Raw genomic sequence first — 27522 nt, forward strand, 5'->3', positions numbered from 1 at the left:
TTGGCTTATCTGTGTAGTCTGAGTTGATTTTAGGTTACTACCGAAAACTGTGTTGAAATTTTGCCAGAGATAAATGTTTGTTTGTGATCGTGTGAAGGACCTACGGGAGGAGTGCATCAAGCTGAAGATGCGCGTGTTCGACCTGGAGAGACAGAACAAGACTTTGACGGAGCTCTTCACTCAGAAACTGCATTCCACACCCAATCCTTTACAACAGGTATGGTGCCAATCTGGCTTCTCATTATTCACCACCATCACTGTAATATTTTATCATCAACATTAACACAGGGTAATAAGAGGAGAAAATGGAGATCGTGTCTGCAGTCTCCATGATTTTTAAATGTAGAGTTATAAAAGAAAAACATCTCGCAAGTGAAATCAACATTTTACTGTATAAACAAATGTAGTGTCATTATGCTTGTAGTGAACTACGCTGCCTTATACAGCTGCCTAAAAACAATAGAAGTGGACACTTAAACAGAGTTAGGACACTGTTGATGTTTATCCTAAAGTTAGGACAATGTTTAGGAGATTTAGTCTAGTTAGGATGTGTGTGTAATACTGTTCTCTTATCTGGAGTTAATGATAAGATTATGAAGATGTTATTCTGTAATAGCCACTGTCTTAAATTCAGTCTTAACTAAAGTTGTCATGGTGACTACATGAGGCCTATAGAACCAAATTTGAGAACCACTGTGTTAGAACAGTTGTTCTAAGCCTGGGAATGGAAAGATTTTGGGGAGAGATCCATACATAAGCTGTTTCCAAATGTATTTTGAATTCTGCTAATTTAAGGCCACCCATTGCTGACACAATGTGTATTATCTCCATAGAAAAGCATAGGCAATAGAATGGGACACTCCAAGGTCATTATATCTATGGGCAAAAAGTGTAAAAAGCTCCCCAGCATTGGAAGTGTGTTTTCTGGCATGATGGAGCTCCATCCAATACCTTTAGGATGAGTTGGCGTGATCCAGAACTGACCATCCAACATCAGTACCTGACCTCACTAATTCTCAATTGTTCCAGTGAATATTTAGATCAAGGAATGACAACAAGGGTCACTTGAGTTGAGAAGCTCAGCTAACTTTTGGAAACATTGAATGTGCTGTGAGACTCAGCGCTTTAGCTCTTGCCACAGATTGTCTTATAAATCCAGCAGTGAATGATGAATAAACAGGCCGTACAGATATGGGAGGCAGATAAATAGGCTAAGCACCAAGGGATTTTGGACAGAACTATCAGCACCATGTGAATTAAGATAATATATTATCGAACATGTGCAGCTCGACCATTTTTAATTGGAACAGGTTGCAATTATTAATTAGATGTTCTTTTGAAGGGTGAAAGTATTCCCCATATTCAGCTTCTCTAGATAATATTCAGACTGAACTTTCATTTCAAAATCTGTTTACACTTTCCGTCATTGGCACAGCCTGTTAAAAATCATTGCTTATGTGTACAGGCCATGCACAAACACTTTACGGTGCAGAACCCTTAGGGAACTAAACTAATGTCTGGGAAGTTTTTAGTTATTTTTATTTTGCAGAATCATCATGACTTGTATTTAAACTCTGCAGGTGTTGCTGTGATGCTTTGATGTCACTGTTAAGTTTTGGATGGAAAACCAAGCCTTAAAATCTCGAAAATGGCCAACAGAAAGTTGTCCAATCAAGACTTGGTGAAGCCAAACTACTCTTCCATAGGTCAGGACTTTAAGAGTTAGACTTAAGAACTTACAAAGTAACTAAGGAATTAAGCAGTCACGTTTTGATTTATATTGGGAACAGCTGAATGAGACAAAAATGTTGCTCTAGTCTAGATACATCACTGACCATGAAAATGAGACATTGTCTAAGCAGTAGTCTGTAAAACTGGTACATAGAAAGACAATATATGTTACTTCTAAATCAACATTAACTTAGCACTAACTTAACTTAGCACTAACTTAAAATGACATGATACCACTTCTTCTTTTCTGATGCCAATACCAATATTGAAACTTTAGCAGATTAGTTTTCTTGAGTATCAGCTGTTACCAATATTGGAATATAAAAACCTTGATGATTGGTCAGTACCAGTCTAATATATATAAAAAATAAGCTTTAAAATTAGTTATTTGTAAACCTTGAGTGGTGGTCAATACCAATATTGAAACCTTGAGTATCAGTCAATACCAGTCCAGAACAGCTGCTTTAAAGCTTTAAGTACCGTAAATATCAACTGATACCAATACCAATATTGAAACCAATAACGATATTGAAACTTTGGGTATTGAAGGATACTGATGTTGGATCTTTGAGTAGCGACGATAATGATATTGTAACCCTAAGTATTGACGATACAGTTATTATTAAGGGTTTAACAACTACTCATTGTTTTAGTCCAGGGTTCTTAAACTTTTATACTCAGTCAAAACCCCTAATATAAGTGCGTGCAGGTGACGTGTTCATCAGTGTGTGCAATGCTAAGGTGACTGTGTGTTATGGGGGGTGGTGTTGGGGACCAGCTTACCTCCACCACTCCAGGCCAGCCCAAGCACAGCACAAACCCACCAGTTCCGTTCAGAAGTAGGAAGTTGGGACAAAATCCCTACACCAACCAATGAGGCCGGGATATCGGCAGAGACGAATACTGATATTGATCTATTAAGTACCTATGATGTCAATATTAAGTATTGACAGTACTGATACTGATACTGAGACACTGCGTATTGATGATACTTTATTATTTTACTTTATTTGCTTTAATTAACTTTGTAATTTCTCCTTATTAACTTTGTAGCTTTTTCACTTGCCTTTTGTGTTAATCCCGTTTGCATTTTGTACGTCTCTCTTGGGTGATGTGTGGGGGCTGTGGAGAGCAAGTCAAGTCAAGAGGCTTTTCTTGTCATTCCATCTATGTATAAGTACACAGTGGAGTGAAATTACATTCCTTCAGGGAAAACACAAGGAACAAAAAGTGACAAGTGCGAACGTGCAGACATAGTGTACAAGCAAAATAAAAGCAGTCCCTTTGTCATGTAACAACCTCCAATGGTTAGTCTATTTTACATCTGGTTATCTATAGCACTCCAATCTAGCAATGCCATTTGTTGAAGGGATATCTTGGAGACATCCTGATATCATCCTAAATACCATTATTTAACCCTACTGATCCAATATTTCTTCTTTAAAAACTACTAATCTTTAAAGCATCTCTTTTTAATAGCAGCACTTCTCTTAAGATGGTGATGTAAACACATTCTATGATTATGGAACTGCTGAATCCCTCTGTTAACCCCACAGGCATATCTACACAGCTAACATCACAGCACAGAGTGAGAGTGAGCACTGTTTCAGATCTGTTACAGAATTGCATCCCTTTATTACTTCACTTATTACCCCATCCAGCATTTTCTGACCATATTGGCCCCCTGATATACCATTTGTAACTAACATGCTATTAAAAACTCCTATGGGGGTGCTAGCAGCGAGGAGAGAAGAGAGTTCTTATATTTATGGCCAGAACTGAAGACCCAGCTCTAATTGTCAACTGAGTTTTAAATATTTGTATTTGAATTATAAAATACATGAAAACTGTTTCGCTGGATGTAAATAACAGTGTCAGTTACATTCATGCATGCACTGATGAGCTAATAGCTTTGATCACAGCACATAAGGTTTACATTCATCTAGAGGGCTATGATCTCCGCTGGGCTTTCACTGGTTAATCAGTTTTGGTGCCAAGGCTGTAATAACGGAAAATGGTAAGCAACAGATTTTTTCCTCTCTGTTCACTGACTCACACACACAGCGTTTCAGCGTGGATCATGGTTTAACTCCCACACGCCACCTACGTGCACGCATGCCTGGGCTCAGAGCAGCATGAAGAAGCTGCACGAGAATGATTCAAGTTCAGTGCTGGTAAGACGGTGCCACTCCAGTCCGTATCCATGTTCTAATGAGAAAATGACTGGAGCAAAGCACTGATGTTGTATCATATTTCCCCCCTGAATAATTCCAGAACCTTGTTTTGCTGTCAAATCAGTGCCGCCAAAAGCTGACCCGTAAAGAAAAGCACTTAGCTGCTGTGAGAGCTCATCAGTGATGCGTCCTGTGATGCATATTTAACTGTCACAGGGCTTGGGGATTTGGTGGGGGTATAGTGCCTATTCTCTCTAACTGAAACTCAGATAAATACTTTTCTATCTCACTTCAAGCCTCATATTTAGAATTTTTAATGTTGTTCTTGGAGCTGACGTGATTTGGGATCGTTTACTCTCAGCCCTATTTGTTGGCGAATGCCATTCTTAATTTGCGCTCAGCAAGTATTCTTTTCTATAAGAAATTGCTGTGTTGCCGATGTTGATACTTGAGTCACATGTCACGTACAGCTGGAATAAGCAGTGTAATTCAGGGCAAATTGCTGTTCAGTGACATTTATTCGTTGTCCTGTAGCTTCTCCGTGACACCTGTGGACTGTTAAATGGAAGAAACTGTGCAGCGCAGCAGAGCTTCTGGGCCTGGACTCAGGAAACATGGACGGGGAAGAGTTGATTAGTTTCTGAGTACACTGCAAAAAATAGTATCATGCCAAGTAAAATTATCTTAATTTTGGATGATCTATCCAATATTTCTCCTGTTGAGATTGTTGTAAGCTTAACTTATTCGCAAACACTTTTTCTTGTTTTAAATGAATTTATTAAATGAAAAATGTGAGCAATGTTTTTAAAATGAGCAAAATTCTGCCAGTACAGTTAGATCATTTTGCTTAATACAATTACTTAAAACAAGCAGAAAGATGTCTAGAAGTAAGCTAAATAATCTTAAAGTAAGGGCACCACCATGTCAAAATAAGAAATATTAGATATATCAACTAGAATTAAAATAATTTCCTATGACAGCTATTTAAAAAAAAAGTTTTGAAGATGAAGTAATTTTCTTATTCACTAGCTTCTCGTTCATATTTTCTCATTCCACCTGAAATGGTGCAGCAGTTACATTCTGGCATGTCAGGCACCATTTCACGTGGAATGAAAACAAAAAAGCTGGAGAATGAGAAGCTGACTTCAGCATCGGAAAATTCAAACATTGAGAAACAAATTACAAGAAACTGCCCGAGATGTGAGAAAAGCGGCTGTAACTGAGCTAAAGCTTAAAGCAGAGCAAAGTAAGTCTGTGTTTTCATTTATATTATATATTTAGCCTGTACTAGTAATTTAGCACATACTGAGACATATTTACAGCCAAGATTGTGAAACGTTACGCCAATAAAATGGACATGAAACGTTGTGGCTCCCAAAGTGGTTTGATTTTTGTTGAAAGGGAAAAATGGCCCTTCTTAACACTTGGGTTAGGACCCCTGTGCTATACATTTCTGAGAATATTGTCAGAACATAAACAATATTGACCAACTGCTTTTGCAAAGAGAGCATGATAATTAGTCCTGTTTACCTGACAGTGTGTGAAATATTGAATAATAATCATTGCACTTATAATTTTAATAGCAGTTTTTTATGCAACAATACTAATGCTCAGAATATCGTGATCCATATTGTGTGTCACGTTTCATGATATACTATTTATTCCATATCACCCACCACTATGTGTCATATACAAAAAAAGGCAGCAAAATTGGCTCTGTAATTTATTAATCAATTTATTAAGACCTAAATCTGTTTGATGTCAAAGTTTTGCACAGTGATTTTTGATTGTTTAATTTTTGGTTGATATTTCAAAACAACAGTTGATGATGTATTTATTAAACTCTAGAATGTTACAGGGTTACTGTATGAAAATATGTGAATTATATTTATTTTTATTAACCCTCTGCAAATGAGTGTTAGATTTCTTTGTGATGCTAATTTGCATAAATGTTTATATCAGATAAATTATGTAATGTACATGAAAAGTACCAGTTATTGACGGTTCTAATGTATATTGCTAGAACAGATTTATGGACAGCAACAAATTTGGCACACAGCTGTTGTAGTTCTAGAGGTTAGATACACAACAATACATATTCCATTTGTCCAAAAGTATCTGGGCAGCAGTTCTAAAGAGAATGCACCTACTTCAAAGTCTAAACTCCTTAGAAAAGTACTCACCAATAGTGTGTGATGCTGCACATGAGCCTAAGGTCTCCATGCCCAATGCCAAGCGTGAGTTAGAGGGGTATAAAGCCCGCCAGCATTGGGCTGTAGAGCAGTGGAACTGTGTTCTCTGGAGTGATGGAGCTCCATCCAATACCTTTGGGACCCAGAACTGACCATCCAACATCAGTACCTGACCTCACCAATGCTCAATCAAATCCTCACAGCAATGTTACAACATCTAGTATAAAGCCCTCCCAGAGGAGTAGAGGCTGTTACTGGAGCAAAGGTGGTATTAAAATGCTGGATGTGCCTACAGACTTTTTGTAATTGTGTATTGGCCTCAGGGAGTGGTGTCCTCAGCTAATGCACCGAAGCAGAATTTGTATGAACATGTAGACCATTTTTGTTCCTTTTCTTAAGTTTTGAAAGCGGTACGCCTACTGAAATATTCCCAAACACTGAACTGAAATCTGTCCTTTTCAGAAGCTGAAGATTTTGCACACAGTCCAGGGTCCCTTATGAACCAGCAAATATTTAGTGCTGCTGACCAGCCCTTTCATCTTTATAAGTACACAGATATAAGACTGTCAGTGACTTTTACACCAGAAGCAATGCAGCTCGCTCAGCAGACCTACACTGCTTACACGTGTCACTTTGGAGAAGCAAAGTCCACATTTTTTTTTCCCAGTAATAAAGAAGTTATATAACCTGCAAATGTCTTTATAACCTTTGCAAATTAAGTCAACTTTATAAAGACAGAGTATGGACAAAAATATTTGGGTGCCTACACATTACACCTACAGGAGCTTTTATGTTGTCCCATTAAGAATCCATAAGCATTTGTATAGAGTTGGTCCCCCCTTGCAGTTATAACAGCTTCCACTCTTCTGGGAAGCTTTCTACAAGATTTTGCCCATTCATCCAGAAGAGCATTGGTGAGGTCAGACACTGATGTTGGATGAGAGGGCCTGGCTCACAATATCCATTCTAGTTCTTCCTAAAGGTGTTAGATGGGGTTGAGGTCAGGGTTCTGTGAAGGCCAGTCAAATTCTTTCACACCAGTCTCACACAGTCATGCCATTATGTACCTTACTTTGTGCACTGGGGCACAGTCATGCTGGAACAGAAAAGGGTTTTCCCCCAAACTGTTCCCACAAAGTTGGAAGCATACAATTGTCCAAAATTTCTTGGTATACTGAGCATAAAGATTTCCCTTCACTAGAACTAAGGGGTCTAGGCTAAACCCTGAAAAACAACCTCATAGCATTATCCCTCCTCCACCAAACATTAAAGTTGGCACAATGAAGTCAGGCAGGTAATGTTCTCCTGGCATTCTCTGAACTCAGATTTGTCCATCAGATAGAGATGGTTCTCAGATAGAGAAGTGTGATTCATCACTCCAAGGAATATGTTTCAGAGTCCAGTGGCTGCATGCTTTACACCATTCCAGCTGACACTTGGCATTGTGCTTGGTGATGCATGCAGTTGCTTAGTCATTGAAACATTGCCATGAAGCTCCCGGTGCACAGTTCTTGTGCTGATGTTGATGCCAGAGGAGGTTTGAACTCTGCAGTTATTGAGTCAGCAGAGTGTTGGTGACTTTTATGCACTCAGCGACTGGCTCTGTAACTTTACATGGTCTGACACTGCGTAGCTGAGTTGCTGGGGCTCCTAAACACTTAAACTTTTCAGTAGTACCACTCAAACAGCTGATCGTGGAATATCTAGGAGGGAGGAAATTTCATAAACTGGCTTGTTGTGAAGGTGACATTATAGCACCACACTTGAATTCATTGAGCCCTTTAGAATGACCCACTCTTTCATTAATATGTATAAAGGCAGACTGCACGACTAGGTGCTTTGTTTTATACACCTGTGGAAATGAGACTGAATGAAACACCTGAATTCAGTGCGTCCCAATACTTTTTTCTATATAGTTTTGCTGTTAGTTTGAAAGGCGCTTACTTCGATCATCAGTTCAACAGACTCTAGAACCTTCTTGCAGTTTGTAGTACTGCAGAGCTGTTAGAACTGAAAAAAAGCTTTTTGAATATGAGCCTAGGTTGTGCAATGTATCAATCAATCAGTGAAGCAACCTTTGTTTAAGCTCGGAGTACATTGAAGGTGACCCCTTATTTACAGTCTAGCTGAGCCAGTATGAAAATCAGGGATTGAAAAAATTAGATTGCAAAAATATATCAGATGCTAAAAAAATGTAATAACAATAATCATAATAGTTCATTTAATTATAAAAATGAGCTAAATGAGGAAAAAAACAAAATGGGTTAAACAGGACTAATTTTGCACTTTTATGATGAAACATGCAGTTGGTCAGTGTCTACAAATACTGATGATATACACAATATGTATTGAAAAGTGTACTGTTTCATGTTGCGGTTATATTTAGCCTCAGTGTAGTTTTTCTTTTTCCTGACTCTTTTCACTGTTTTGAGTCGGAACAACCACTGAATACAAGCCAAATACATTGTTTATTGTTTTTATGGCAGCAGTAAATCATCAGGGTATAAAGCCAAAAATAACAAACCCACATGCTAACTAACCCATAAATAAACACTGACCAAACAAAAAGAAACAAAGAGAGAATTAACAAAAGGAAGCGGGCCAACATCTCAGTCTGGTCTGGTTTCTTATTCTGAATAAGAAATCAGACTGTTGTGTTCATGTAAGTGTAGCTTAGATAGATGTTGTGACTTAGATGTTATTACTGTAGATGTTATGACTTTATTCAAAATGTAGCAGGCCAACTTTTTACTGTCAGCTGATTAAATATTCCACTCTCATCTGTCTTTGAGAGAAACAGAATAATTAGAAGCAGAAAGTTGGACAAATCACAGCATGTCAATCACCAGCACTGTGACTTTGACAGTGATAGTCTTTTAGGAAGCACTTCACTATGTTTTGTTAGGCTATGACACCTAACATAGATGCTTCACATAGGAAAATGAATAAAATGTATTAATTTCATATACAACGTATAGATGTAGCAGTTCATTTATTATTATACATCACATATAGGACATTCGATTTGATATGTAACCGCGACCCTATCTGGATTAAGCGGTTAACAACGATGATGATGATTTGATATGTTGGTTAGAAACATTTCAACTTGTATGTTTTAATAGATGAAAAATGAAAATTTGCTATTTATGTATATTATCTGATGTGCTGTAATGGTGTCATGTAATTTAGTACGGAGATGTTTCTTCAAGAGTTCTTCAATAATGACTGTGGTTCTGTTTAACCATCTGCATGCTTAAATGGTTCCTTGCATGGTGAAATGGTTTTTCAGATTGATGGAGAATGTGTTGAACCAGAAAGGTTCTTCTGTTGCTACAAGCTTGATGTCGTAACATTACCAGAACGCTTTTTGGTTCAACACATTTTCCATCGATCTGAAGATCCATTTCACCATGCAAGGAACCATTTAAGCATGCAACTGCTTCTTTGAGTGTTTATGGTTATGTAAGAATCATTGTCTTTACTAAAGAACCCTTGAAGAATCATCTTTTTTAAAGAGAGTATATCATTAATAATGTTGCTAATTTCATAATTATAAGGTTTGCAGATATGGACAGTGCATCTAAAACAGCAGATGTAGTCCATGCATTCAAATAGATTTTGTTCTGTAAGTAGTTTTTGCTGGATTGCTTGTAAATTGTAAAGGAAACGAATAACGGAGAGTCTTTGATGATGTCCAGGCTATGTGGTGCACCTTTTGCGAAACCCTCAAAATAGAGAGTTTTATAGTAGATTATTACAGCTCGTGTGCCTTTGATATGGCGCACAGTGACCTGGCTCTTTGTGCCGAAGTCTTTGAAGTGCGTCTCCGAGGGCACTGCACTCCTGCCCTTCGTCTCAGACAATGCTATCTCTCCCCTCTCCCCCTCTGTTCATGCATTTTTATACTCCTCTCTCTGTCTCAGAAACAGAGCAGGGCAGAAGTTGGGATGGTTTTCCTTACAGCTCCTTGTTATTACTCCTCTTTCCAATTTCTCCTCCCACCACCAGCGTTCCTCCCTCTTCTCCTGTCAGCTCAGTTGTTGAGTTATTGTGAGAAAGAAGAAGAAGAAGAATCTAGTGGCAAAGCTTTTAATGTAAACAAATTTGGGCTGTAATTGCCGCGAGGGGAAAATGGCACGTTCTATTAATGCGCTATGAGATTGAAACTGTCCCAGAAGCCTCTGCACCCACTCAATCTCTCCGCCACTCGCTCGCTTTCTGAGTGTCTTTTTTGCTGAGGATAAAAGACTCTTCTTCTCTTGTAGAGGCAGCTGGCCCCTCCGCTCCCTCCCACCAGCTCTGTCTTTGTGGAGAATGTAATAAGCATAGGGAAATCTGATGCTATCTTCCAACCCGCAATCTAATTACTTCAAGTAGAGATTGGCCTGAAAGAGACTATCGTATCAGGCTAATGTAATTTCTCTCTGTTTTGGGAGGACTTAAGGGAGCGGGTGAATAGAATATGTAATGGTCAGATCCGATTTGTACTTGTGTGGACCGGACCGTGGAATGTGCAAGTGTTTGTAGACATCTGTTGCATTGTCTCTGCATTTGCACGACAGTCGTGTGCAAAATGTTCTCCATGTTAAGTTGATTTTCCGAGTAAAAATAAGTTAACTTTTCTGTCAGGGCTGAATATTGAATACACTATTCATGGCATGCGCCAGTCCCCCAGGCGCCAATGACGGCCGCGAGAGTCAGCACGAAGGTGGGGCCTGAACTCAGAACGAGGATGAAGCCCGGCAAGGACGGCAGGGAGAGAAGAACCGTGAGTGAGTGGGGGATGGTGCGCAAATCCCAAACACCACTGAGGGACATCTCCTGTTTCACTACACCTCATGTCCAACCCATGCGGCCGAGCTGTGGAACAGGGGTGGGGACCAGGCAGTGGAGTTTGGGACTCACATTCCGCCTTTGTACCTCTCGTGCCCATCATTGTCGTTGTCCCCTCTCTGGCAGCTGCAGTCCTCCTCCCACTGTCACTCGCGTCCCTCTGCAGTGTTTGAGATCTACACGCTATCCCCCCTCACTCGTGGTTCTCCCGTCTCCACCCTCCTCACCGGGCTTAGTCTTCGCTCTGAGTTCGGGCCCTGCCTCCCTCCCAGCTCTTGTGGCTTGTCATCGGCGCCCAGGGACGGGCGCATGACATAACACTGTATTCCATTATAATTCTTAAAAATAACAGATTTAGCAGTGTTGTAGCCAAGGCTGCTAGGTCCGAGTCTGAGTCAAGACAGAGACCAGGACACATTGAGTCCGAATCAAGACCAAGACCTTTTAGTAGTTGAATCTGAGGCAAGGCCGAGACTTTTTAGTAGTTGAGCGGTTTAGTAGACCGAGACCAGATTTTAAAAGAAAAAAAAAACTTAAGAATGAAATTTGTTTGTAGTTAATTGTACATTTATTGTCATTTTTTATACATCATATATACCAATATAATAATAATGTTGTATCATATTTTGTAAAATAGAACAATAAACATTTAGCCTACAACATTGCTATACTGTCCATTACATATTACAGTAACAATAGCCAAATATAGACAAAGATTAACTACAACGAATGTTCTAGCAACAGATTTGTAAACAGTGTAATATGAGCAGTAAACTACAGCGTTTATTAACATTATTATTCTTTTTTGCTAGTAACATTTTAGAGACACACAGAGTGTCTCAGGTCACATTCACCAGAATGGAACAGCTGCATGATTTAAGGTGGAAAAAAAAAGCTGGTGAATAAGAAACTGACTTTGTGCGATTTAACTCTTTTGTTTTTGTTATTCAGTGGCCAGGGGGACTGACCACATTATTATTATTTTTTAAATAAATTCAGCCATAACAAATATCATTGTTTAAAATTTCACAAGTGGCCAGCATAGGGTTCTACTTTAGCAGCTGTAGCCAGTCAGCAGTCTGTCCATGTTGTCCACCCTCCCACACACAAATATACAAACACATACACACACAGACAAACACACACTAACAGCAGGAGGAGAACACAGTGAAAGAGACACAGCACCTCCACACTTTTTATTCCCAGAGGGTTCACCGAACACCACTTGTGTAGTATAAATGTGTAGGGGGTGAACAGTGTGAAGTCACTGAAAATGTGTTATTTTATATGGTCAGTAAATGAGAAAAGTTTAAGGAATCTGAGGTTGAAATAATAATAAATTGCATAATTATTTATTTTAGTAATCATTGAAAATTAGTCCCACAGGTCCCAGCACCACACATGGGTTAAGCTATGAAGATATCCTACCTGCAGTTTTATGTGGGCTCTGCATATAAAAATGTCCTACACTACGACATTTTTCAATAAGGCAGCACAATCCGCCAGAATGTCTGTTTGTCTCACAGCTGATAGAGGAGCTAAACTGTATAAATAGCTTTTGTTTCTAACAGTTATGAATATAGGAAAACTTAAAGAAATTATTACTTACCATGTCATACGAGCACAACAGGTGACAGAATAAAGAAAGTTGTCTTTGTTATTATTCCTTTTAAACAGAGATTAAAATGCGTATCAGTGACACAGCTGAAAAATGCCACAGAGCGGAGAGTTTAGTCCACAGAGAAAGCTCTGCTAATTCTGTTTATTCTGGTTTTATTGATTTTCGATAATAAGCTTCTAGTCCCTTCAGATGGAGGCATCAGACTCAGCTGGTCACAATTTCCAACAATATCCAGTCTTACCCAGAGACTGAGACAAGACCAGGATCAGACTCAAGTAATATAACACTAATATTTAAAATGTAAAATTGATGATACACCTTGATAAGGCACATGGAAAAAATGAGCTTATCATTCAAATGAAGTTCCAGAAATTCTTAACTTTTTTCTCTTTCACTGCCTATGTTAGTCCAGTGTTTTCCCATAGTCCCCTGAGCAGCAACACCACTAACTTATGTTTTATTTTTTCCAGTATGTTAAACTCACCAAATAAATAGACACTTTGCACTAAAATTAGCAGAAAAAAGCTTTTGTTCTCTGAAAGGCAAGATTATTTATATAGCACCTTTCATACACCACAGTCATTCAAACATGATTAAAACAGTAGGTTTTAAAAGAGAATAATAAAGTGTTATAATAAATAATAAAGGAAAATAAGGTGCTGGTGGGGGGTGTTTACTTAGAAAACTGACTAAACACATTCAACATAAAAAAAACCCATAAAAATATAAAATGTGCAGAACTTTTGCACAGGCCATCTTTATGTTAAATATGTTAAATTCATCCAATACATTTGTTTTCACTTGGAAAAAGAACAGAATATGTTTTCAGGGGTGATAATATAGTAGAGCTTTGAGGGCCTCAGACTGGCATTTTGAGTCAGTCATGCTGTTGAAAAAAAATCGTTTTTATTGTTGAGTTGCTTCTAAAAGTTTGAAAATAGATTGTTAGCGCATGCATGGCTAATATTTTCTGATGTATTCTATAATGTTTCTATGTCTTTTGTTGTAACAGACTAATCTGTAACTGTTACTAATGTTTTACAAAAATAATGTTTATTGCCATTATTCTGTAGAATAGACTGTTCCTAACAATGTATTCAGGTGTCTTTTTATATATATATATATATATATATATATATATATATATATATATATATATTTAAGCATATGTTTTGTTCTGTAAGTAACAGAGTGCTTGTTTTGCAAATAAATGAAAATATTTACTTATTATAATTTCCCCCCCTTGTATAGCTGCCGTCAGTAGCCTGTCCAGAGCACAGCTCGGAGGCCTTGGTCATTGGCACAGAAAAGCTGACCACATTCAGTTCTCAGGGGAAGGTCAAGGTAAGAAGATTTGGAGATATTAAATAATTGAATATAATAACAATGATAATAATGTGTTAAGACTTTTACCCCATTTTTGCCTGAAACTGCATTTTTTTAAAAGTTGGTTAGCGTGGAAAGAGCAGGGAGGCTGGATACAAGTGCGAGCAGACTTTAATAACCAAAACAAACTAGCAAAATATAAAGTAACTAATTACATCAGACAAAGTGACAAGTAGACCAGAGCACTGATTGAAACAAAGGGCTAGATAAAGCTTACAACAAATGGGGAACACCTGGGAGAGGGGGGAGACTACAGACAGGTGAAGATACTAATGGGGAATGGCAGGAAAAGGGTGGAGCACAAGAACCAAAACAAAATAAGCACATGGCAGTAAGCACATGGCTACAACACAGAGCAAGGAACAGACACAGGAACAAGGGGAAACTGCTATCCCAAGTACTGATTAACAGTTTAGAGGTGGCTTTTACTTTGAAGTAAGATATTATTCAGTTGTGGCTGCTGTTCAGCGGTGAAAGCGGTAAGTTTTGGTGCTCTTCCTCAATCAGGAAGCTGGAAATGACTCGAGTATAATCGCTATTGTATTTCTTACTTATGTGATCCATACAGTTTTGTAACAGCCCTTGAAAAGCCTTTCTGAGGTGCTGAATGTCAAGATGTAAGAAGCTGTATTATCTAATGCTGTTATTTTTCTGTGTGTGTAAGGAATTACGTCTGTATTTGAAAGGTGCTGTATAGATGAACCTGCCTTGCCTTACACAAAGTAAAGGGGGCTCTTTGCACTCACACTCTGGTCTGCAGTCATAATCTCGGTCTCATTTAAACACTCTCAACCATCGGAATAACTGAATGAATTATTGACAGAGAAACAGAGTCTAAAATGGAGGAGTTAACTTCCTCCTGACCCATAGATCTCTAGACAGATCTCTGACTCTTGCCATGTTATCAGACCACATGTTTTGATGTCTCTGTGGAGAGTGGCAAGGATTTAAAGGTGAGGACAAACAGATCTTCCCGGCTATTACTCATTCAATGCATATGTTGTAAATAAGACCATCGTAACTGCTGTTAATGGATCATAAAATGGTTTGTGGGTCAGTTTTGTCTCCTTAAAATAATTTATAGATATGCTCTAGAATCCACCATGGTTAACATTTTTTACAAGATTTTTTAAGCAGAATATAAAGAAATAGCAAAATTGTAAAGGGAAAAAATCTGAGATTTCTTTATAATGCTCTTGAAATTGGATTCCTTTTGAGAAAATACGATGTCAAAAAGGCTCCAAAAAGGATTCTTCAAAATACTGCAAGCAGAAATTAATAATTTATAGGTTTGATAGAAATGTAGGAGTGTTTACTACATAAAACCAAATGTTTGCAATAGTTATTTTGAAAACTGAAAAAGATGAAAGATATCAAGCTCTGACATAAACAGTGCACTCTTCAATAAATGAACCTGTTTTCCTGCTGTGGGAATTTGTAACATGAAACGCGGTGATTTAAAGTGGAATATTATTCTTAGTGTTTATATATAGTGTTCAGTTCAGGAGTTAAACTCAATATTTAAGATGTAATTTAGAACATGTCTGGGTAAACTATAACAATGAATAACTAGAAAACTGTGTGGAGTGAAGTTTTGTCATTTTGAATGATTGCATTCATATTTTTATTTGATGTTTTTCACAGAAAGCCTTTAGGTGATCTGCCAGACTCTGGAGTTCTGGTGTGGAATGCAAAAGTAAACATGAATGAAGATCCATTTGAGTACTTGTCCTTTAAACCTGCCAGTGTCATGCTCATCAGCATGTTTTAGTTTATTATGTTAATAGGTGGAGATCAAGTGCTTAGTGAACCATTTAAGGTAGTATTCAAACCCTGAAATCACTAATCAGTTGTCACTACCCGCAGCTGCTATTGCTGGCTTTGTATTGTAAACAGGCATTTAGCTTTTGCCAGAACTGCCAAAATTCAGACTTGACACTTCCTCATAAAACGTGCACTAAAAAGCCCCCCCTGGTAAACCCCCCCCCTCCCCATTTGATTGACAGGAAACCTCGCTGACGTAACATTTTTCATACAAGCAAATCTAATCCTAATTTAAGAATTTTATCTTATCTTGCAGCTTCTTAACTCCTGGTAGGAAATCTTAACCTGGAGTCGGAACAATAGTTATTATACCCTTGAGCCCTTTTGACCTGAGACCTTCCCTGGTTTAGAATTTCTGTTTACTCACAACTGAATTACTAATTAAAGCAAATGTTTATGTGCACAACATTTCTTTTGAGGTGCAGCTCTCATGCTAACCATCATGCAAGATAGCCAGCTAACACTATTGGTCACTACATGCCGAGATAATATGTCGAGGTCACCTACAGTTACAAAAACCTTGAACTGTTGATTTGAATATTAATGGAATACATCTTTATATACTGCTTCACAATAAATCACTCCCACTCTTTATTTAATCTACCTTTTGTACCCAATAACATGACAGCAGACCTAGCAAGGATGCTAGCTAGCTAGTTTGCTGGTGTTGTCTAGAGTATCTCTCAAAAGCAAAATTAAGCAAAATTAAACATAAAAACACAAATTAAGTTAATGCACATCACTATTTCATTGCAGTTGCACTGTATAACAAAGGATGGTAGGAGATTGTAAAATGAAAAGAGGCAACTTCCTGGTTGATGCGTTTCCTGTTACTATTGCACATGCACACTGCCTCCTAATAAGATTTAGTGGAAAAATTAAAAGGTCTTATACAATTCAATGAAATCAATTTTGGATTTATCCAAATTGGATATTTGGGTTGCTTCTAATGAATATAAGTTTTATGTAAAATATTTGCCTAATGTTTATGATGGCCATAAATCCTTTGTTTGAGTGTGTATGGAATAGAAGACAAAATAAAACACTGCTGTAACTCTCCATATGCTCACACTGTAATAGTCAGGAAATTTGAAGTCAAGTATCCTGTGTGCAGATTCACATGTTTTACATCTGGTGCTCAGTTACAGAAAATTGAGCTTGAAATACAGTCACTGCCATGTGTCATATTACATGTAAAGGACATAATGTCATGTAAAGGAAAGTGTGCAGTTGAAAAAGCTGCAATAGAGGAAGCGTTAGCCCAACTGTGTGCGAACATGATGCATAGGAAAATAAATTTGTTCAGATTTCTCAACAGATATGAGAAAATGATCTATGCTTGTTGGAGCTAAGTGTAGCCGCAGGGCTGCTTTTGAAGCCCTGGCCATGAGTTGCTGAGATGATGCTTTGAGATTGAATATTTAAGATTTAAGAGTTTATTGTCGTATACACAGAGAAACAAATTGGTTCTCTGAGGGGGCAGCAGCACCCCTGGAGTTCAGGGTTGGTTAACTGCAACTGCTATTTTAATTTTTTTTAACACCTTATTTTAGTTGCTGTTTTTTATCTTTAGATCTTTCAAATTTCTTTTAATACCTTACTTGATATTTGATTGTCTGATGTCTTAAGTGCTTAAAGTTTTTGTTTTGGTTCATGGCATATGAGGGCATTTTCACACCTGGAAACTGAGGTTCATGTTGTTACATAGTGCACATTAAATTTGGTTAGTTTTGGTTCCACATTGCAGTTCCTGTACTGGACACTGATTGGTTTGTAGAGGAGCGTCTGACGTCAGCGTGTGGTCAGGTCAGCAAGCAGCCTTTGCGTTTGAATGGAGAAAAACTAATATCTTCTCTCTCTCATCAATTCAGAAAATAAGAGACAGCATTTTTATGGGTTTTTTCAAACTGACTTTTTTGACTTTTTCATTGGAGCCAATTACAGTTAACCCTCTGTGGTCTGAGATTTCAGTATGTATATATCTTCTTAAATTGTCTTTTAAAGGCTCTTCATATAAAATGATAGTCATTTATTTCCGTTATTTTCATCACTACTTTCCAAAACCGCTGCAGCAAACTCAGCAGCTGTAAAGTCTCTGCAGGCCATTTCACACATGTCTCTGATGTGGACTGAATGAAGAATGAAGCGTTTCTGGCGTGATGGTTCAGTCCTCACTGGTTTTCTCAGTGTCCATTGGTCAGTTTCACACAGAATGTAGACAGATACCCGAATCCACCATTTCCACACGGTGAAAGGCAAATGACATTTATCTCAGGATCTCTTCATAGCCTCATAACTCCGGATGTGAGTCAGAATGATCTCTTTATAAGGTGGAATGGAAAGGGCAGCTCTACACATTCAGGAAATGTTTGAACTGTATTTCTGTGCTGGATTATCATAAAGATACTGAAACAGATTTCATGATGAACAGATCAGCAGAAACGCTCCAAAATAGCTTGGAATAAAATCTCTTTACAACCCCAATTCCAATGAAGTTGGGACGTTGTGTAAAACATAAATAAAAACAGAATATGATGATTTGCAAATCCTTTTCAACCTATATTCAATTGAATACACTACAAAGACAAGATATTTAATGTTCAAATGGATAAACTTTGTTGTTTTTTGCAAATATTCACTCATTTTGAATTTGATGCCTGCAACATGTTCCAAAGAAGTTGGGACAAGGGCAACAAAAGACTGGGAAAGTTGAGGAATGCTCAAAAAACACCTGTTTGGAACATTCCACAGGTTAACAGGTTAATTGGAAACAGGTGAGTGTCATGATTGGGTATAAAGGGAGCATCCCTGAAAGGCTCTGTCGTTCACAAGCAAGGATGGGGCGAGGTTCTCCACTTTGTGAACAACTGCGTGAGCACATAGTCCAACAGCTTAAGAACAATGTTTCTCAACGTGCAATTGCAAGGAATTTAGGGATTTCATCATCTACAGTCCATAATATCATCAAAAGATTCAGAGAATCTGCAGAAATCTTTGCAAGTAAGTGGCAAGGCATTAAACCAACATTGAATGCCCGTGACCTTCGTCCCCTCAGGCGGCACTGCATAAAAAACCAACATCATTCTGTAACGGATATTACCACATGGGCTCAGGAACACTTCAGAAAACCACTGTCAGTGAACACAGTTTGTCGCTCCATCTACAAGTGCAAGTTAAAACTCTGCCATGCAATGCGAAAGCCATATATCAACAACACCCAGAAACGCCGCCGGCTTCTCTGGGCCCGAGCTCATTTGAGATGGACTGATGCAAAGTAGAAAAGTGTCCTGTGGTCTGACGAGTCCACATTTCAGATTGTTTTTGGAAATCATGGACGTCGTGTCTTCCAGGCCAAAGAGGAAAAGGACTGTCCGGATTGTTATCAGCGCAAAGTTCAAAAGCCAGCATCTCTGATGGTATGGGGGTGTGTTAGTGCCCATGGCATGGGTAACTTGCACATCTCTGAAGGCACCATTAATGCTGAAAGGTACATACAGGTTTTGGAGCAACATATGCTGCCATCCAAGCAACGTCTTTTTCAGGGATGTCCCTGCTTATTTCAGCAAGACAATGCCAAGCCACATTCTGCACGTTACAACAGCGTGGCTTTGTAGTAAAAGAGTGCGGGTACTAGACTGGCCTGTCTGCAGTCCAGACCTGTCTCCCATTGAAAATTTGCGGCGCATTATGAAGCGCAAAATACAACAACGGAGACCCCGGACTGTTGAGCAACTGAAGTTGTACATCAAGCAAGAATTCCACCTACAAAGCTTCAACAATTAGTGTCTTCAGTTCCCAAACGCTTATTGAGTGTTGTTAAAAGGAAAGGTGATGTAACATAGAGGTAAACATGCCCCTGTCCCAACTTCTTTGGAACGTGTTGCAGGCATCCAATTCAAAATGAGTGAATATTTGCAAAAAACAAAAAGTTTATCCGTTTGAACATTAAATATCTTGTCTCTGTAGTGTATTCAACTGAATATAGGTTGAAAAGGATTTGCAAATCATTGTATTCTGTTTTTATTTATGTTTTACATAACGTCCCAGCTTAATTGGAATTGGGATTGTACATTAAAGATTGAAAGTAAAGTCCATTTTTGGCCTCTTCTGTGAAGTTACCAATTTGGATATTTATTTTTCTTTGATCAGCGATGATAAATATTACACACACTTAAAGAAGATTTTCAGGGGTTCTTCAGTAAAGACCAAGTGTCGTGCCTCAGGCAGATTTGGACTACATTTCCCAGAATGCGTTGGGAGATCACATGCATGAGCAACTTCCTACACAATGGACTTCATTGCCCACAATCCCCTGGGAGATCACATGACTTTGGACAATCGCTCGTACACCTATCAGTGCATGCAATATCCTGATTATTAATACCATGCGCCTGTGTTTTCAGCCACAATTTCTGCTCACTCCCTTGGTTTTAGCTGCCTAGTGTTATGATCACTTCGGTGATTCTCTGGTGCTTTTTGGTTATGACCCACGCATGTTTTTTGACCACTCCTTTGCAGAACATTAATAAAACCCTGTTTGCATTTTTCATCCGCAAGCATCTGAGTTCTGTCGCACTGTCACACCATGTTTCTATATAGAATAGAATGTATTCGCATGCTTAAATGGTTGTTTGCAAGACATGCTTCTTGATACTGAGGAAGATGGTTCTATATAGAATCTTTTTTTTTTAAGTGGTTCTATATAGCACCAAAAAGAGTTCTGTTATTGTTACAATGTCAAGCTTTTAACAATAGAAGAACCTTTTTGGTGCTATATAGAATCATATACAACACATTCTGCAACACATTTCACCAAATGGTTCCTTGAGTGCTTATGGTTCTATATAGAACTCTCTGTTTGTGATAAATTCTCTCAGTTATTAAAGCAGACCATGTGGTAACAGTGTGGAGTGTGAACGTCCAAGTTCATATTACAGCATAACTAAAGCTGCGGTTTGGTATGTTGTACTGATGGCTGGTCAGCGCCCTCCGGAGCTCCTTAATCGAATTCTCGAGCGGTGGAGCTGTAGATCTCCCTCCGCTGAGGGACGGCCTGATTGAAGATCGAGCAGTTGATAGTCAACAGACACTTATTTTTAATCACTTGTCCTTTTTTTTCCACTGTCATTTCCCCCCTGTGTTGAAATTGTACTGCTCTTCAGTAGTTAAAGTATCCCCCTCAGCTCTATCTCTCTCACTCTCTCTCCCTTTCTCTCACCTCTTTCTCTATTATTTCCATCGCTCTTATTTTTTATTTCTCTCTCTCTCTCTCTCTCTCTCTCTCTCTCTCTCTCTCTCCCTCACTCTGTATGGCAGCCCTGAGGAGGGCCCGTGGTGTCCTGCTGACAAATGTCCTTTAAAGGAGATGGAGACACACATACCCAATCATTTCAGCCCTAACGTCCACTGATTGCTTTTCTCTGTGAGGAGCGGGGGGCGGGGAGTCCGGGGGGTCCAGGGGTGGGGGTGGGACAGAAGTGTCAAATTGAATATAGATTTTTGTGTTTCCTTCTAAACACCGACATATACACTCATACTGCCTGTTTCTGAGCCCTGAGCTTTTTTACACTCCCTCTCATTTGGGGTCCATCTTTCTGTCAGTCTGTCTGTCTGGCTGTCTGTCCTGAGAGGCTTTCTAAAGAATTTAGCATTCAGTGAGAGCAAATATGTTTGCTGTTCAAGCGTTTAAACTTCAGATCAATGCTTTTATAGCTTTTACATCTTTGACGAGATGTGATCATAGGTTTGTTTTGCTTGTTATGGTTGTTATTGTTATTATTGCTTATTTATTGTGTTTCTTTTTTTGTCTTAATCTTTGTGATGTTTTCTATTATTTTAGTTTTGCAATAAGGCTGTGGCTTACTGCGATTTTGAATGACGAGAACATCCGGCCACCCATCCCTGTATATCGTGGTCATTTCATAAATGATTTAACTTTTTATTACAATGAACATATGAGAACACTGCTTAAGCACAGTTTAATGCAGAATTCTTCACTTTAAAAGCTTTTTAGCCACCAAATTACCACTGCGAGTCTTATTCAGCAACAATCCAACAGTGCCCCTCTTCCCATGCTGGAGCTGAATCTCTGAATTTATGAATTTTATGAATCTATAAATTTAAATACTGGAATGTGAAGCACAACAATGCAATATACAGCTAAGAAATAGACATTTGAGACTCAGACACATCCATACTCCATAAATGATGCACTATTTGTCTGTAGAGGCTAGAATTTTTAAACTTTCATCGCTAGCACACTATTCAGGGAGTACAGAGCCGTTTGGGATTCAGCCTGTGTTTGACGCGGCTTCTGTGTAAAACATAGACTTCTGAAGCATGTAATCCATTCAAGTGATATTTTTAGACTTTCGTAATGCCATTTTACAGTTAATCATAGAGTAAGTGCTTTAGTTCAAGCCTGTGAAGTTAATGATGGAGTTGTTTAGGCTGTTTTAGCCTGTTAGCTAGGTGACCAACCTAGTTCTAGTTAAGCACATCAAGTTTCCAGCCCCTCAGTTTAAACAAAAACGGGTTCTTAATTCATCAGTATACTTGGTGCTCCATATGAGCAGCATGAGAGTCAAAGATTATTCTGTTAATAGCACAAGGGTTTATTTTTTTTCATGCAATGGTACAGGAAATCACACACACATCACACAACACATCAGTCAGATTTAAGATGGATATTTTATTTGTTTCAATTCTGTTTAACTGTGTTAGAATCTTTTATTGTGGAGCACTTATGGAAATGACTGCCAGCAGTGGATTGTTTGTTGTAGAGAGATTTGATAAAGTGCTTTGGATTCTTGAGACTTCAAAAGGTGAGTGCTCAATGATTTCTCTCTCAGCTTTCAGTGCTCTTAGCAAATCTAGGTTACACAGGCTCATTAATGTCACACACTTATTCATTGTTTTTTAGTTTTTTGGCATGTACTCACACAGACTAATGAAATCTTGCGCTTTCCATCATCAGCGTCATAGATATGGTCCCGGTAGCTGATGGCAACGATCAAGAACCTGAATATTAGGGCTGCAACAGTACATGTATTCGCTCCGAACCATCATGGTGCATACGTTACGATTCTGAGCATACAGTCATATGGAGAACATGCGATATGTGCAAAGATTGATGAAGGTAATATGGGCCCAAATTTCCCAAGCACAAGTTCCACCCAGAACCTTAAGCTGTTGGGCATTATCAAGCCAGCAGCAGTGGTCTGCAAGGGTACTTCATCTGCAGCTACCGCCGAATGGTCTGGTCTATTGAGGATTCCTAACTGCAGTAGGTAACTTAACTCCTGACCCCTGATTAGCTGAGAGGCTTATTTTGAGGTGAACAGTAAGCAAGAGGTGAGGAAGCAGCTAGCGAGGTCAATAAAATGAGGATTTTTAAAAACATGGAAATGAAAGAAATGAAGGGAGTTTGATCCTCTACGCAGTGTTTCTGCGCCTGGGAGCAGATTCAGTGCCAGGACTTCTGATTGAAGATTTCTCTATATTTTCTGTTTCAAACTACAAAATTACAGCTGACGTTAAACTATTAGTGTACAGATTAGTGAACGTTAGTGACTTTCTCATCGAGTGTAAATGACCCACTACAGGCTGTAGCAGCTAAAGCTTCCTCAGGGGGGCGCTACACAATACCAGGTAGAGCAGACTGTTATTTGCACTCAGAATAAATGAAAAGAAATCTAGCCTTACGCTTTTGGGTGTTTCTGTTGCTTTTTTCGATTGTACTAAACTGCATTGTGAAAAGCAATGACCAAAGCATGTGTATAGTTACACCCCTTCACTCTTAAAAACATGGTTCTTTATTAATGACATTGGTTCTTTATAGAATCATGAACACTCAAAGGACCCTATGCATGATTAACATTTTTTTGCGTAGTTAAATGGTTATTCAGATTGATGAAAAATGTGTTGCATATGGTTCTTTATAGAAACTTTTTAAAATGAATTCTGTCACAAAAAATGGTTCTTCTATTGTGACAATGTCAAGCTTGCTATATAGAAGGTTCTACATAGAACTATGTATAGCACATTATCAATCACTGTGAAAAACACCCTTACTATTCAGCGAACCCTTTAATCATGCAAACGTTCAGTGTTCATGGTTCTGTATAGACCAGTTTTCTTTGCTAAAGAACCCTTGAAAATGTGTCTGGTTCAAAAGTATACTGAATATAAATATGTGTGAGTTTTCAGTGCATTTATGTATATAAAGCCTGGATTAACTTCATGATAAACAAAGCCAAAACCAACACTGAGGCCTCACCGTGCAATGATCTGAGCTATATTATGTATAAGATCTCGTTTTGGATGCAATTTGACCTCCTGATGTACTCAGTCCTTTTCACACCTGAGACAGATGATGAGCCCATATATATGCATCATGTTTATGCAGCCTATGGTGGACAAAGGGTCAGACAGAGAAGTGTAGGTGCTAGATAGATTCGTCCGATTAAGGCAGGCGAGGGAAAGCATGCAAAATGAAGTCCATTTCATGCACTCATTCCCCCGATGAATGCTGAATAATCAGGGGTTAAGTTTGGCAGCGCTGAAGAGGTGAGATGCCTGCACGGCTAAACGGTCAGCTCTTTTGAAATTATCTAGAAAATATCCACTGAGATCCTTTCACAAACAGTGAGCAGTTAGTACTAAAATTCTCAGCATTACCTTCCACAGCTGTTTGGTTGAGTAACTGCGTTGAAAAGTTATTCTTAATTTAGACTGGGATTTCAAAGTGCCCATATCATGGAAAACATTTTATAGCTTGTTTTAAATAAGGGGTTTGATTCAGGATATAAACATTGTTAAAGTTTCAGAACGTCCATTCAGCCTACAGCACTTTAACCCCACCCATTTAGTCTGTAACAGTTTAGCCCTGCCCATTTAGCCTACAGCACTTTAACCCCACCCATTTAGCCTACAGCACTTTAACCCGACCCATTCAGTGAACAGCAGTTTAACCCCACCCATTCATAACTGTTTTAGCCTGGACTGCTTTTCAAACAAGGCACAATACAATATAGCCAATCAGAGCACTTATTTACATATATCCTTTCAGTGTGGAGTTCTCCCTGTGACTGTGCGAGTTTCCTCCCATAGTTCAAAGACAGTCAGGCTAATTGGACATGCTACATTGCCCCAAGGTGTGAGTGTGTGTGGATGTATATGTCTGTCTGTCTGCCCTGCATGGACTGGGTGTGCCCTGCCTTGCCCCCCTTGACTGCTGGGATGGACCTCCAGCACCCCCCTGTTTCTGCTTGATAGCTGCTGTAGGTCACAAGCATACGTAAGTAACATGCAGGGTGTTGTGAGGCAGAATACTCACCAGAGAAAACAAAAGCACATCGTGGATATCATCAGTACTTAAAGAACACCAGCAGCATGTTTGATTACAAAAAGAATTGGTCCTGTTTAATTGGATTTAGTGTGTAAAATGTTGAATTAAAAGCTTTCTATCAAAGGGGAACTCCATTAATTTTTTAGAATTCCTGCATAATTAAGTGGATAAGGTGTAAACAGAGTCATTCAGAGTAGTATGGTGTGAAACACTCCATTCTAGAAACATACTGAGTCAGAATTGTTTACAGTGGTGGTGATAGGAACCAGATGTCCACCTCTAAGCTCCCTCACAGAAAGTTATTACATGAAATGGTTATGAATACATTGCTTGATGTCTTAGACATTGTTTATGATGTTTTCAGAACTTAAACTCCATTCATGGTGGAGGAATACATAACATGCAGGGTGCTATGAAAAATAGACCCTAAGAAAATGTATTATTTCAGCTTTTCCACTGTTTTCCCATTATCACCATTCCATATAAAACTCAGAAAACACATGCAGGTTCACTGGTGGTTTTGGATAGTAAATAAAATGTCTATATTTGTGTGGTAGTCATGGTGACCCCTGGTTCTTATCACCACCACTGTAAAGAAGAATAAATGGTTAGAGCTAGAAACCTCTTTGTTTGTTTGTTTCTCTCCGTCTTTCTGTCGCTTTCTCTCTCTCGTCTCTTCAACATCTGTCTTAATTTAATAATCCCCAGAGGGTCCTGCTGCTGGAGGCTGCACGTATTTAACAGATTGGCTCATTCAGTCTAGAGGAGCAGGGAGGAGTAGAGGGCCCCTTTCTCTAACCGATTACAGAATTAATTGCTTCTTTAATTAAAGATAAAGCTGGTTGCTCCGGGTAGACCAGTCATGTGAAACTAAAGTAGCTCCCTCCACGTTCTACCTCATTCCCTCTCCTCCTCATCCGCACATTTATTCTTCTTCGAGTAGAGACGTGGCGCTCTTCTAATCTCTGGCATCGTTTGTGACTGTGTCGGAGTGCAGAGCAGGGGATTAGCTGTCCACTGGCCTTGGCGGACAACTTTATCAACCCGACACTTATTTGAAATGCTCAGTCAGCGCTGGATTTGCTTACCACTTGGGCTCGTTTCTAGGCAATGAGGCATTTTTAATTGTTTGCTGAAGCTACATTTCTGAACTGAATTATGTTTTTAATGTGATCACGCGTTTGCATGCTCTCTCAAGTTTTTGAGAATAACCGTCAGTAAGACTTCCAGAAAACAGCAATCAATACGTCATGAGACGTGTTATTGATCAAGCAACTGACTGAAGTAAGAATCTGGCAATTAAGCTGTTTGATGCTTTAACCTTTTGGGGTCCACAAACTCACCCATGCATCAGATTTAATGTTTCTATATCTGTTTTTGGATCTTTGTGATAATCCAGCACAGAAATAGTTTAAACATATCTGTAGAGTTGCCCTTTTCATTCCAACTTATCACGAGATCATACTGACTCACATCCAGAGTTATGAGGCTGTGAAGAGGGGCTGAGATACACGTCATCTGCCTCTCACCATGTGGAACAGGTAGATTTGTATGTACGTCTACATTCTGTGTGAAACCGACCAATCACTAAGGACTGACCCATCACGCCGGAAACCCTTCATTCTTCATTCAGTCCACATCAGAGACACGTGTGAAATGACCTGCAGAGAGTTTACAGCTGCTGAAGTTGCTGTAGCACTTTTGGAAAGTATTGATGAAGATAACTGAGCATTTTGATATGAAATATATGAGGATCATGTTACGTGAAGAGCCTTTACAGGAGAATTTAAGAAAAGATAAACAAATTGAGAAAAAGACTTCAGACCCCAGAGGATAAAGTTATGCAAGAATCAACCCACGCTTACAAAATCACTGTGTATCAGTATCTGAGGCATAATAGCCACCCTGGAATTAACCTTTTTGGTGCTATGTCGTGCTAGAACCATACATACATACATTTTCCATCAATCTGAGAAAGTCAAGTCAAATTTATATAGCACTTTTTACGACAGGTGTTGTCACAAAGCAGCTTTATAGAAAAGTCCGGCTCCAAGCCCCCATGAGCGTCACCAATGGCTACAGTGGCAAGGAAAAACTCTTTAAGAGCAAGAGGAAGAAACCTTGAGAGGAACCAAGACTCAGAAGGGGAACCCATCATCCTTTAGTTGACACTGGAGAGCAAACAGCATTAGTATAAAATATTAGAATACAAAATGGGGAAAAACAGGTGGAGCAATGGTTAATTAGATAGTTTGAGTCTATGCAGTAGAAGCTTTATCAGGACGGTCAGTTCGTGGAGGTTTGGTTTGTGAGGTTTGCACAGCTTTGTGCAGCGTAAAGCTCCATGGTGGTCAAAACGTTGCAGAGAGAGAAAGAGAGAGAGAGAGAGCGAAACTGATTAACAGGACA

General features: G+C 38.9%; 1 protein-coding gene across 6 annotated transcripts in view; it reads left to right on the forward strand.

The window, feature by feature from the left end:
* The window catches only part of LOC108424637 (nck-associated protein 5-like), a 137453-nt gene that overhangs the window by 84014 nt on the left and 25917 nt on the right, over positions 1–27522 (forward strand). For all 6 annotated transcript variants that reach the window (XM_017692789.2, XM_017692787.2, XM_037532378.1 and 3 more), the window contains 2 exons: positions 98–217; positions 13806–13898. In XM_017692789.2, coding sequence (XP_017548278.1) covers positions 98–217; positions 13806–13898 — 213 coding nt within the window. The remainder of the gene's footprint in view (positions 1–97; positions 218–13805; positions 13899–27522) is intronic.

This window comes from Pygocentrus nattereri, chromosome 21 (genome assembly GCF_015220715.1).
Source record: "Pygocentrus nattereri isolate fPygNat1 chromosome 21, fPygNat1.pri, whole genome shotgun sequence".
Taxonomy (NCBI): Eukaryota; Metazoa; Chordata; class Actinopteri; order Characiformes; family Serrasalmidae; genus Pygocentrus; species Pygocentrus nattereri.